Source organism: Callithrix jacchus, chromosome 7 (genome assembly GCF_049354715.1).
Source record: "Callithrix jacchus isolate 240 chromosome 7, calJac240_pri, whole genome shotgun sequence".
Classification (NCBI taxonomy): domain Eukaryota; kingdom Metazoa; phylum Chordata; class Mammalia; order Primates; family Cebidae; genus Callithrix; species Callithrix jacchus.
In genome coordinates, this window is record NC_133508.1 from 122886454 (window position 1) to 122900627 (window position 14174).

The 14174-nt window shown below is 34.4% G+C and overlaps 1 protein-coding gene across 3 annotated transcripts in view; it reads right to left on the reverse strand.

The window, feature by feature from the left end:
- Window positions 1-374: 374 nt before the first annotated feature.
- Window positions 375-14174, reverse strand: part of ZNHIT6 (zinc finger HIT-type containing 6) — a 59543-nt gene continuing 45743 nt past the window's right edge. The window contains exons 9-10 of one of the 3 annotated variants that reach the window (XM_002751027.6): window positions 8448-8572; window positions 375-4702 (exon numbers count right to left, since the gene is read on the reverse strand). In XM_002751027.6, coding sequence (XP_002751073.2) covers window positions 4662-4702; window positions 8448-8572 — 166 coding nt within the window. In that variant the 3' untranslated portion in view covers window positions 375-4661. Of the gene's footprint in view, window positions 5888-8447; window positions 12118-14174 lie in introns of all 3 variants that reach the window. The other 2 variants (XM_009001616.5, XR_013520219.1) reach the window with 2 other exon arrangements.

Below are 14174 nucleotides of genomic sequence, written 5' to 3' on the forward strand. Positions count from 1 at the left end.
TATACCCACATGCAGAATTAAATTGGTCCTTGACGTTTTATGTAACTGAAGTAGTTTGAAAAGGAGAGTGAGTGAGAGAGTGAGCAAGCTATAACACCAGGCTGGGACCAAGTCAGGGGTTACCAAATGTCAGGCTGAGCTTTGGTACTTTATTTGGCAAGAAAATAAAACTGAAAATAAAGTTATGTAGTAGCTCATCAAATGAAAAAGGATGCATTTAGTTCTAAAGTTCAAAATGAGTGCAGTACATCACACTCCAGTATGGAAAATGTTCATGTTATAGGTCATTTTAATGAACACATGCACACACACTTTAGTTTTCAAAGACAAAAGTTTAAAGAAAATACTTTTTAGTCAAGTACAGATCCCCAAAGTTTTATTTAAAGCAATTTTTTATTTAAATAGTCTTCATTTTTGAAACATTTTCCCCTAGTACTCTAATTTCAAAATCAGCATTTCTCAAATGCTGATGCCACTGGGAAAAATTTCCAAATTGGTAATGAAAACATATGCTATGTACATCTGCTCAAACCAAGAGCAACATGATGTCAAACAAAAATGGATGGCATTAAAACAAAAATCCAAAAACCCATAATGGCAACTCAAAAGCAGCGATGAGAACAAGCAGAAATTAAAATCTCTAGCTATAAACAATGAAGAGTTACAGATTAAATCTAAACTTTACTCTTTCTGTTAGTACAAATCAGAAATCTCTTGCTACTAATTTTCAAATAGGATGCAACGGAGGTGTTACTTTTGTATTCTCAGTAACTACCTTTCCTCACCTGCTCCCTACAGCTTTCTTCTAAAAATTTCCCAATCCCTTGGGCAAATTCCTCTCTTGATCAGCTCAGGAAATAAATGTGATCCAATCTGGGCAAAATCAAAGTACTTCTCCAAAATTTTACATAGCTTGCTATATAAAATCTTTGAACCTTGCTATGATAAGGTAAGCTTAAACTGTCAATTGTTGTTATCCACCATCTTCACCTCATTGCTCCTCATCCCTAACAGAATATCCCCAAGGGGATAATCTGCCTGGAAGAGAAAAACCAATCCATAAAAAAAGAAAATAATCAGAGCCAAGTGTGTAGAATGATAAGATGACTTCTTTTGACGACTTCCCTTCATGCTGACGCTATTTTGAGTTTCTGTCACTTGCAAATGAAGAATGATTGGTTACTCATCATCCTTCACTATATCTACCTGAAAATAAACAACACATTTTAATGCAATAGAATAAGGCTTAGTCCATTTCATGTTGTTATAACAGAATATCTAACACTGGGCAATTTATTTTTTAAAAGAGTTTTATTTGGCTCATGATTCTGTTGGCTGGAAGGTTCAAGATTGGGCAGCTGTTATCTGGCGAGGGCCTCATGTTGCTTCCACTCTTGGCACAAAGTGAAAGGGGAGTAGGCATATGCAAAGAGATCACATGGGAAGAGAGGAGGCAAAAATGAGAAAATCAAGGAAGCCAGACTCTTCAATAACCTGCTCTTGTGGGAACTAATCCATTCCCACGACAGCAAGAATGAGAACTCACTCACCCCAGTAGGAGGGCATTAGTTTACTCATGTGGGATCTATCTGCCCCCATGACCTAAACACCTTCCAATACTTCCCAACACTAGCACATGGGGAATCTAATTTCAACATGAGTTTTGGTAGGAACAAACTACATCCAAACTGTAACAGTGTATGATTAAATAAAAATAGACCAGCATCTTTATGTAAAATTTAGTAACATGAATTCAGGTATAACACAAAGTATATGTCAACCTAATTAAGCAGAAATGTATAAAGAAAACTGTTGGCATTATAGTTATGTGATTAACATTTTATTATATGTCATGAAACCTGAATCCCACTACTTGCTACATGAAAACAAACTGGCTCAATACAGTTTGAAATATTAAATATCTATTTTTAATAACTTTTCAATTTTTTTTTTTTTGAGACAGAGTCTCACTCTGTCACCCAGGCAGTGCCCAGGAGTGCAGTGGCATGATCTCAGCTAACTGCAACCTCTGCCACCTGGGTTCAAGTGATTCTCGTACCTCAGCTCCCTGAGTAGCTGAAATTACATGTGCCTGCCCCTACACCTGGCTAATTTTTGTATTTTTAGTAGAGACGGGGTTTTGCCATGTTGGCCAGGCTGGTCTCAAAAATTCCTCGACTTCCCAAAGTACTGGGATTACAGGCATGAGCCACTGTGCCTGGCTAATTCATATTTATAATAGGCACAGGTACAAGTGTTATTTACTATAATTTACTACTATTAATCCCATATGTATAATTAGCAATTATGAAAGGCCTATCTTTGAAATCATTGCTTAAAAAAATAAAACCAAGTGGAGCTTTTCTCCTTTTAAGATGTGATTTATGAACAAAATGCAGGATGCTGAACTTAACAAGGGTCAAGGGGTTTGTTTACTCATCAGAATTTGTCAATAATCTAACATGGAGAGGGCCTCCAAAAAGAAATTGGGTCTTAATGCTACAAACGTCTAGGGCTTTCAGTTTATTCCAATTCCATACCCTCCAAGCCATTGGTAATTCACTAAAACACATGTGTATTGTAAATCTTATGGCAATAAATATGCATATTAATCAAATAAGTTGAAAGTTAAATTTAGGGGAATTCTGAGTTATATTCTTTCCCAAGAAAGCCTATAATTGAAAATTCTAATAGAATTCTAGAAAATAAAGATGGCAAAGATGCATTAGATGATGTAAATTTCTTTTTTCCTCCTCAGCAGTGGAAAGTACAGGATATTTTGTTTTTTGTCTAGTTTTCAATTTAAATTCAGAAGGGACGGAACTCAATACTTTTCTTGGAAATGAGACTGCATCATAACAGATTTCACTGTCAGGAAATTCCTATCCACCCTGATATTCAGATCACACGTTCTTTTTGTACACTTTATCCCACTTTTCCTAATAACAATTCTATGACATGTTTCACTCAATTCATCTATTTCCTGCTGGTTTCAAGAAGGCACATTTCTCTTTAGATTATAAATGAATTCCTTGAAATCTCATTTAATTGTCTCTCCAGTAATATTGTGAAAAACATAATTCTACACAAATTCTTTATCATGTATTAGGGGAAGATTCCTGAAGTTGCTTTAGAGATTATATATATGTATATTTCTCAAATTTCAAGGCCTCACTTTCTATGAACTTTCTATGAATCACATTTCCACTACTACTTTTATACCAAGGGTCTTTCCGGCATTACTGTTTTTCGATTCTCTTCTCCAATTTCTACCCCAAGTTATACTTGTGTTCTACAAATTCTCATTTTCTCATTATCTTTTCATATTTCAAGGTCTCCTTAACTAACATCTCTGGTTTCTTTTCGGCAAAAAACTTATTCCAACTATAAACTAAAATGAATTTCATTAATGTCCAATTTTATCATTGCTTTTTAACCATTAAGTATACACATATAATACAGATGTAACAATCTTTTACTCTCTTATACTCTTATTGCAGTTTCATAGTGATATAAACTCCAATAAAATTAAGATTTTTCAGTATGTGAGATCAAACTGTATACAGAGCTGCCATAACGTATAAATTAAGCTGTGTATATACCTTAAAATGTACATATACATCCCAATAACATGTTGATTTCCTACTTTTTTAAAAGTTATTGCTAGACATATCAAAATACAGTATAAAACTGACCATCACACACCCTTCTGCAGTAATGATGAGAGTGGACTGGGAATGTGATGAAAGGCACAGAATTCGTAAGATTTGAATAAGTAGATGAATGGCTCAAACAATGTGGAGCCACTGATTTTCTGAAGTGAATATAAGAAACAGTAGTTGATAGTATTTATTCAGGCTTTTAGTCCAGACATTGTACTAGGAGTTTCTCAAGTAGAAAAGCTGTCTCACAAGGGTAAGTTACATATGAACTCTAAAGATAAGAAAGGGCAACTGATGGATGACTAGTTCTTCGCCTGTGGCTAGACAGTGCGTTGTACAGCCTTTCTGTTTAATGAGGTTCTACTAAAGAGAATGCCAACTCTGTGGTTGACACAGGTGATCCTTGGGTTTGGTCATACATCAAATTAACAAATAAAAAAGTTTTTAAGGCTAGGTGTAGTGGCTGATGCCTGTAATCTCAGTGCTTTGGAGGCTGAGGTGGGAGGATTGCTTGAGGCTAGGAATTTGAGACCAGCCTGGGCAACAGAGCCAAACCTGTCTCTACCAAAAACAAAAAATATTAGCCTGGTAGAAGCCTGTTGGGAGGATCATTTGAGCCCAGGAGTTTAAGGAAGCTATGCTCGTACCACTTGCACTCCATGACCCCATCTAAAAAAAAAAAAGAATGAAATAAAGAAAGAAAGAAAAAGGAAAAAAAACACCTTTCAGTTTATGGAATTAAGCATATTAAAAGCCAGGGCCTAGTAAGTACTACACTGATCAAGTGCAAAGGTGAGTTTTTAAAATGAGTAAAGGGGTCTTACATGTCAATTAATTCAAGAGGCTATAAAACACATTTTTAAAAAAAGTTTAGATTATTTTTCATACAAACAAAAAATTCCAATCACCCACTGACAATACCCCAATCATCCAACAGCTCATCAATGCAGAGTCTGCTGCAATTCTCTGTAAATTTTCATATTCTTCCAGAAAAAGCGCTCAATTTTCATTGCCAAGGTTCTTGGTAGATTCACTTTTCACTAGGAAAAAGTAAGTAAACATACAGTCAAGTGTTTATACTGTTTCTGTTTAGCTTGCTTTGTCTCTCTTCTCTCCCTCCCTCTGATGCACAGCAACAGCACTACTCACTGGGACACACAAACCACATTATGTCCCAGGCAGCTAGGATATACAATTCTGGCCACAATAAATAGAGAAATGATGTCTGAAAGTGGCAATTATATTTTGTGAGGTAACATCCTTCCTGACTCTGTGGAAGACTGGGGAATGGTCACTTCACAATGTGGTTATGATCCATATTCATGCCATTGAATAGATCACTATTATCCAGGCTGGCCATTTGTGGTTGGAATAAATTTTTCCATGACTTTTTTTTAAACTTAAATTGAAGGTCAGTATATGTTGAGTCAATGTGGAGTGACAGAAGACTAGCTAATCGCCATCTCCTTCCTTTCACAGGAAAGAAGACTCAGAGTAGAAATGGAGCTTCTTTGACACCCCTGTCTTGCTTAGAGCAAGCAAGACTGACTATGACTCACTAAACTGAGTTCCTGGAGGACAGAAACTAGACGTTTTCTTCTCTGTACTATCCTCACAATGTAGAGCATGTTTGCTGAATCAAGGTAAATGCAAGTCATTCTGCCTTTTAGTGTTTTTTCCCTAAATCTCCAAAATGGGAACCAGAGTAAGTGTTCTATTTCATTGTATTGTGATGTTAAAAGGAAATAATAGGTAGTAACTCCTTAAAAATTGTCATGGTAAAATATGTTATTTTGAGGCTTATGGCTGTTGTCTCCATTGAATAGATAAGAAAAATAAAGCTCAGAGAGGCAAAGTAAATGCTCAAGGGCCCACAGGTTATAAAAGCTGATGCTAGAAGCATACACCTGGAACTGTGCCTCATATTCCAAGTGACAAGTTCCCTGGGGTTTGCTGTTGTATCTAGACTTCAGACTGTACCAGCAACCACAATAGTGTTTACTGAGTACTTTTCATGAGTAAGGCGTTGAAATAAGTTTCATCCAAGATATCGTCCCAATCTTTGTGAAATTTTATTAACACTAGCGGTCCATCCAGTTCCTCCATGATATTGTAAGTTTTTTCCTCCTCTGGCTGTCTCTGTACTTCAGGCAAACTATTGTAGCATCTATTGCATAGTAAGTTTTACATGTGTCTTCCAGTGCCTAAAATCCTTCCCTCTCTCCCTACAAAAGGAAAAGAAAGAAAAGAGAGGTAAGGAATAATGAGGAAAGGTGAGTGAGGGAGAATGGATGAAAGATTTACTGGCCCAGTAAGAGACTGATATATGAGTAGCTGCTGTGTCAGGTATTGTCACTAATCAAGTAATCGATTTTGGGTTGAATTCCTTCTCTAAAGGCTGAGGCATTTTCTAATTTTGAGTTATATTAGAACATTGAAAAGTATATTTTGCTGACATTTATAAATTAATGGGAATTTGTAGCAGTATGGAGGGCACTTTCCCCTTTCTTTGCCTATTGAAGGTGCCCAGTTTTCTTCTTTAAATTAGGGATCCATTCTTTTTTCCTTAGATTGAAATGCAGCATGCTTTTATCAATCATTTAAATCTGCAAACTAACTTTGGCTAATAACAGCCTGTGAAGCAAGTTACACCATTCTGAGCACTTCCTACTGTATTGATGTAGGTAATCAGAACTCAGCATCTCCAATCTAGCGGACTATCTTAACTGCTCATCCTTTTCCAGTTAACCTTTTCCATTCCTAAAAAAGCAACAAACAAACAAAATTTTGGCTATTATTGATTAATATAGGCAGAGTTTAAAAAAATTATGGCAATCTACAATCAAAACAAATACTATAACAACCATCAGGTGTTGGAACTACTGAATCCCAGCCCAGAAACATATTTACCCCCAAATTAGGAAAGAGACAACTTGTACTATGAACTTAGGATCAAAATCCAACTTTTTCACCTCCAGAGAGAGAAGGAATTTCAAGACTCTCCAAAGAAAATGCCCTCTTCTTACATAATCCCCTTCCCTCATCAAGGGATCACCCTGCAGAATATCTGATGCTGTGAGAATGTATAAAGAAACAGACACCTTAAAGTACTTACAGAAAGAAATGCACATACAGGAAGACCTGGGCATTACTTTTAAGGTATGTGTACTTATGATGTGACAAAACTGGTATGGTTTTAAAATCCTGTCAGATCCTTTTGGTTTTTTGCTAACACAGTTCTAAATAATCCTCTGTACTAAAAGCATGAGTCATCTGTGTTCTGTAAATAAGTCAAACATCATATACCTACCAGAAAAATAGCAAATTTTATTCAATAAGGCTCCCAGTACACTAGTAGTCTTTTCTTATTGCTTCATTACAGAAAGCCTTCCTTAAATGTACATTCCTATACAAGGTGAAAGGAGAGCTGTGTGTACTGTTTATTTACACAGATGATGTTTGCCCTAGCTACTAACCTACATCACTAAACAATTTTTCCTGAAACCAACATTTGAGAGAGCACTGTGTGAATTTATTAAGAAAAAAGCAAAGTAATACAAAGCTTAAACAAAGTGAAACTGGCCATTTAAAACTAAAATTCCTAGTTTATTTTGAGAAAATTATATAGAATATTCTCAAATTGTGAAAAATATTAATGTCATGAATAAAATGTGATTTGGAGGTCTATAATTTACTATTAGAAACACCATGTTTGCCAACTAAAATCTACTTTCAAGTTGTAGCACTGGTAAAATTTGACCACTTTGAAAAACATTTTTTTCTATTAAGTTTTGCAAAGAAAAAACACTATGCGCAACAGATAAAAAATTACAACATAGATTACTGCATCTTATAGAGTAATGGTGGTATAACAATAAAACTTAAATCACACATTGCAAATACTACTTAAAGAATAGAGTTCAATTCAAGACAAAGATTCTATGTTCCTCTGAAGTTTGTTATAACAAAACTGGGCCTGTATCTATAATTCCTGTAGTTGAAAGTGCTATGTAATAGTTTTGGGTCAAGGTGAGTAATTTTCTTCACTTTTTAAAGACAGTCACTAAATTTTACTCATCCTCTAAAATCTTGAATTCAGAAATACAATTAGTTTACTTTAGTCAGAAGTTATAACTATAGTTAAGTAATTTTATGTATTAAACTTTTATGTACATTTTTTCCAGTTCTAGTACTTCCCTGTATCACAAAATCAGAGAAACAAAAGCAGAGAAAATAAAACCAGTGGGTTTAGAAAAGGAGATAAAGGGTAAAGGCAATGATAATAGCTTAGTCTAAATGCTGCCAAATTTTTAAATATAATGTTCCTTGCAATATTATCTCTTTCTATAAGGTAGAATACTAGCTTTTTTTTTAATCATTCAACATTTTTATTGTCAACTAAAAATATTTTGTAATCCCTCATTTTAGAAATGTCTAAAGTCTTAACTATGGAGTAAATGTATGTAATCATGGACAGTTACTTAAAGACTATTAGCTTAAAAAGAGACAAAAATACACAGAACTCCAGGCCAAAAAAATCCTTTCTTTGTCATTCAATTTGATTCATTCACTTAAAATTGGTCTTAAAAGATTATATGCTCGTAAAAACAGAAAAAGAGCAGCATCTCATTTATTTAGTTCTTCACATTAGCTGTAGCTATAGAGTAGATCCTGTAAGTGTGTAAATACAGTGGGAAAACATGTATAAAGAAATAAGAGTGGACCCATTTTGCTTTGGTTTCTCTATAGCTATTCTAAGCATTACAGGAACAAATTTACACTTACCTTGGTGAAGAACTTTCACGTCATTATTGGATCCTTTCAATACCACATGTAATGTTGGATACTCAATGATCACTTTGTTCCTCAAATTGTCTAGGAGACTTTTATAAGGATCTAGTTCATAATATCTTATTAATAAAAAACAAAAACAAAAAAATAGGAAATACTCAACATTCAAAATTACTAATAAATATATGAAAATTTTTTACATTAAAAATTTTTAAGAGGTGATGACAATTCAGTAGTTATTTTCTTATAGTATAATAACTTTAATACCTTCTAAGAAAGGCAGGTAAAAGCTATTATTATAGAGGTTCTAAAACTAAATTAAAAAAATCAAATATTCTGACATTAGGAAAGCTCTAGAACAAGCTACCAATTTCCATATCAAGTAAAAAATAAAGGCTTTTACATAATATTTATTGTTCTTATTCTTCTTGAATAAAAGGATGACTAGCTAAAACAATTCAAATTCCTCAAATATATTTATTTTGAGTCTTAAAGACAACCAATCATCTTATGATAATTTCCAGTAACATGGCAATAAAATAACTGATTATGAAATTGGCTTTTGTAAAAGTCAATTATTTTAACTAGTTTCCAGAAATTTATATTGCCATATAAAATTTAAGAAACATGGAGTTTATCATGACATAGCTGCTGAATGTGTCACAGGTAATTACCTGCTAATTCATTAAAGTATGAAATTCGCAAATCATTATTTAAAAAAAATAAGTTTGAGGTGATTGAATATGTATCTCCCGAACATTCATTCTTGCTTGCTTTCTGGGGTAGGAGTGAAAGGGGTAGAATTCTAGCTAGCTCACTAGCAGGTACATCCAAGAATACGTTGGCATGTTAATGTCATTTCATGCCAAAGAAGAAAAAGCTGAGAACATGTCCATCAGTGTAGTGAAGTTCTCTCCAGCATTTTTATTCATCTCTACCACTGACAGATGATATTCACATGTAAAATACATATCACATGAGATATACAGACTAATAGCTATAAGTCCATCCTTTTATCTCCTGCTCAAAAAAGGACACTGGAACACAACTGATCAAGAGTGAGGCTATCATTGGAATGCATTTAAATTTGCTGTAATTGTAAGCGTGAATTTTAACAAACTTTGGTATTTCTTAATTAGTAATAAATTATCTGCACCATCATAGCTGTCTAAGACATGCAGGATATTTATTAAGAAATCTGATGTAGGGATTTCTTCATGTTCTGATTTTGTCTCATGCAATTGTTTTCAAATCAGGAAAAACAAAGTGCTTAACAAAATGCAGAGCCAAGCTGAATAACATGAAAGAAGAACTGTAAAACCAAAACTTTACTTATGCTTCCCTGACCACATGTCCCAGCCTGGAATTATTCATTTTAGAATTGGAGAATATTCTTTATGTTGAAAAGAAACTTGAAATGCAAAATACTGTTTTTCTAAACCAGCCACCTTAGTGCCCACAGATCATAGAATTCATACATTCTTCTCCCTGTGTGTAATGTAATACAGATGTGCTTACAATACTTTAAAAGTGTTTCTAGCATTTAAAGATTAAATGCTTCACATCTTTTAAACATTATGTTTCTTTGAAATAAGCAGTATTTTTTTAAAAGTTAGTAGTAATTATATAAAAAAGAAAAATGAGATTGTATCAGATATCCAAGTATAGGATTTTAACTTACAAAGTAAAATATAAAATGGGGATAACTAAATTTTTCTTGGGAGGAAACAAGACCTGGGCTCTCAAACAGGAACTTTTCAAGTCACATTCTACAAACACTTGGAATAATTTATCTTCTGTGCATTTTAATTAAAGCATAAGGCTTCTATTCAAAGGCATTTTTCAAATAAGGGATTTTCTTTTACTTGTTTCAGTTTTTGGTAAATAATTTTCAGTGTACACTTATTGTTTTAGATGTCTTATTTCTTTTTGTAATATTAAATTTTAATTGGGTTTCTCTAGATTTCCAAATCTGAAACCAAGAAGCAACGAAAAGAGTTCTTCAAAAGCCACATGGGAATCAGAGCCTAAAATTACTGCTGATATAAAATATGTTCCTAGCAGAGGAATGTTCAGAGATGCATAAAAATTACTATGCAAAAAGTTATACATGCTTTGGATCCTAAAACTATAATGATTATACTTGTTTACTTAAAAAAACTTGGTTCCTGTTTTACATGCTAAGCAAGCACTGTGCAAAGCATGAAGGATACAAAGATTTATAAGAGACTCGTCAACTAATAAATTATTTTAAAAATATTTTATGCAATGAAAATCTGGTATGTTGTGCGATTTTGATTAGAATCAGTGGATTTTAGTGTTTAGCCTAAAATGTTGCAAACTTCTAGTCAGCAATATGCTATTGAGTGTCAGTAAGCTTCTGGGCCACAGCTTTCCAGCCTGTTAAATGAAGCAGTCAGATTTCACTAAATAATCTTTTAGCTGAAATTCTGAATTTCTTAAAATTTTCCACTACCAGTGGTTACTGTTAGTCTACCACTAATATTTATCAGTAAATTAAAAGTAATTTTTAAACTGTTTATAAAGAAAGCTTATCAGACACATATGGGGTTAACATTTTATGGACTTAGAATTTAGTCAAATGAAGCAATAACTTTTAGTGGTTGTTTGGGTTTGCAGTTTAACTCTGAGTTAAAGTCCTGGCTCCATTATTCAGTGGTCTGTGATCCTGGACAAGTTACTTAACTTATTTCATCCTCAGTTTCCATGCTTGAAAATGGGGATAATCATGGTATTGCTTCAGAGAGTTACTGTGAGGGCTAAATGATAAAACATAGAAACTGCTCACTCATTTATTTAAGCCCTAAGTACATGTGTTTTATATTTTTATTTACCAGAAATAAGAGCACTTTCCTATAGAAACTTTAGTTCAGGACAAAGTCACTGGATTTCATTAGCAGTGAACATATTGCCTTTATATGCATTTTGCATTTTAAATGCAGCCTTACAGCTTTCAGTATGACCTTTCAACTCATTATTTTATTGTCACATTTACTTCCAAGAAGATAAAAGTACTTTGAATGTTTCTGCTTCCATTATCTTGAGGCAAGTTTTAAGAGCCCAACTTTGCACTGCCTAAAACATTTAGGTATAGCTCCTTTGCAAGCCATTAAGCTACTGAATCCTAAGGGAGAGCTTTATCTTTTTGAAATTTTCACCAACTCTGGTATTTCCATTAGTATAATGGCTCTGCTACCATAAGACAAACTACTTAGGTTTGGTGGAATTAAGATACTAACATTTGTCTTTTCTCTTGCCCTCTGGGACCCTTCTTAGACATTTCCTCTTGTTATTTCACTTGCTCACCCTCACAGGATCACTGGCTGACCCTGCTCTGGGCAGCCTCATGGGGGTATTATGAGGGCAGAATGGCTCAGTGGGCTAAACAGGTGTTACAGTTACATTATATAAATAAAAGTTGTGATAACCAAGGGTGTGCTTTTAATCTTGACTGTCACTAACTTTCAAAGCAACTGGCCAAGTTCATGAACTTCTTTCTGTGTACTTTATTAGCAAATTAGTGTGCTTAAAAAAAAAAACTCCATAACTCAAAAAGACAAGTTTTTAAAGAAAGGAAGTCACAAACCCACTTTTCGTCCCATCTGATCACTGACATTTCATGGATCATCTCCCCTTCCATCTCCTAAAAAATACCAAAACTAAGTTTGAATTTCTCCAAATTTAATGATCTAGTAGCAGTCTCTAGGCCACAGTATTTTTCCACTAAAATAAGATCACTGAATTATGTGATCACCAACATCCCTTCAGCTCTACATTTCTACTATTTTTGATACTTATCTACTAAACGTAACACATTACCTATATTTTTGCGTAGTTTGTATTTATTTCTCAATCTAGGTTAGAAGTTCAACTAAATGATTCCAAGAAAGTTTTAGTTCTTTTATTTAAAATTTAAAAAGGTATTATTTAAAATTTCTCCAAATAATACTTCTGTGTAACAATTTTTGGAACTCATAATGTTCAAGTCACATAGAAAAAGATTTTGTCAAAGTTAATCTTTTTCTCACCCAATCTCTTAGTTTTCATATTTTAAAAATCACAGTAGTTAAATTAGTGCACCTTGTTTTGGAATTTTTTTATGTATCCATGTAAATGAGGGTGCTCCATGCTCATGGCTCATGTATAGTCCTCATTTACATGAAGCATAGATCATGAGTTGTGTAGTACATACATACACCTTAATTCAGAAAGTTCACCAGTTCAGAACTGCACTTGGTAAATTATCCTATTCTAACCACAATATTTAAACTATGAATGTGGTAAAATCAAATGGCCAACTATATATTTTAAAACCTGTTTTATAGAGGGGCTTACAAGGCTCTGACTTGTTCTAGATGTCATTTCTTTGAAATCTTTTCTGATTTTCACTGGTAAATTTATTACTTTCAAATCCACAAGGCTTGAGGAGTTCCAGTCTTATCACTGGTCCTCATGAGCTATGACTCCACAAGGAGACTTACTTTTTCTCACCAGTAGGATGGTAGGAAAGATACCTACTTATGGCCTTTTTAAGGACTATAATATAACAGGTCAAAATGTTTCCAAAGTGTAACTTGCTAAGCTAGCATCAGTAATAAGATTTTATACTCCAAAAGTAACTTGGCACCCCAGCAAGGAAATGACATACCTATTAGCAATTATATTTATGATTTATGACAGAGACAGAGACTAGTTAGTAGAAAAAGCATGAACTGAACTCTGTTAACAAACAGGCCGGAGTCCAAAGCCCAACCTTATAAACTGTACAAACTTAGTTTCTTTGGATAAGTCAATTTTTCAGAGCCTAAGACTCCTAATTAGATAAAGTAGAGAAGATGCAGTACATACTTTATTAGAATTAATGCATGTGAAAATGTTGTAAGCATTAGCCTGGCATTTCCTCAACTGATTCCTCAAATATTTACTTAGTGTCTACTATGCACAGATAGTCTGTTGGTAATGGAAGTTCATAGAAATAAACCTGACACTTTATGAGGGGAGGCAGACAAATAAACAACTATTGCATTTCACTGGCACAAAAAAACACTGGCTAGTAATGGTTTTTTCCTTTCTATATTTAGTACTCCCTTCAAGATCTCTTGGAAGGCAGGTCTGGTGGTAACAAACTCCCTCAACATTTGCCTACCTGAAAAGGATCTTAATACTCCTATGCTTAAGAAACTTAGTTTAGCTGGAAATGAAATTCTTGGTTGAAGATTTTTTTTCTTTTTCTTTTTCTTTTTTTGAGACAGAGTTTCGCTCTTGTTACCCAGGCTGGAGTGCAATGGCGCGATCAGGGCTCACCGCAACCTCTGCCTCCTGGGTTCAGGCAATTCTCCTGCCTCAGCCTTCTGAGTAGCTGGGATTATAGGCATGTGCCACCGTGCCCAGCTAATTTTTTGTATTTTTAGTAGAGACAGGGTTTCACCATGTTGACCAGGATGGTCTCGATCTCTTGACCTTGTGATCCACCTGCCTCGGCCTCCCAAAGTGCTGGGATTACAGGCTTGAGCCACCGTGCCCGGCCTGATTTTTTTTTCTTTAACAATGTTGAATATAGACCCCCAAACTCTCTGGCTTGTAAAGGGTTTCTGCTGAGAGGTCCGCTGTTAGCCTGATGGAGTTCCCTCTGCAGGTGACCTGCCCCTTCTCTCTAGCTGCCTTTCATTTAGGCCTTGGAAAATCTGATGATTATGTGTC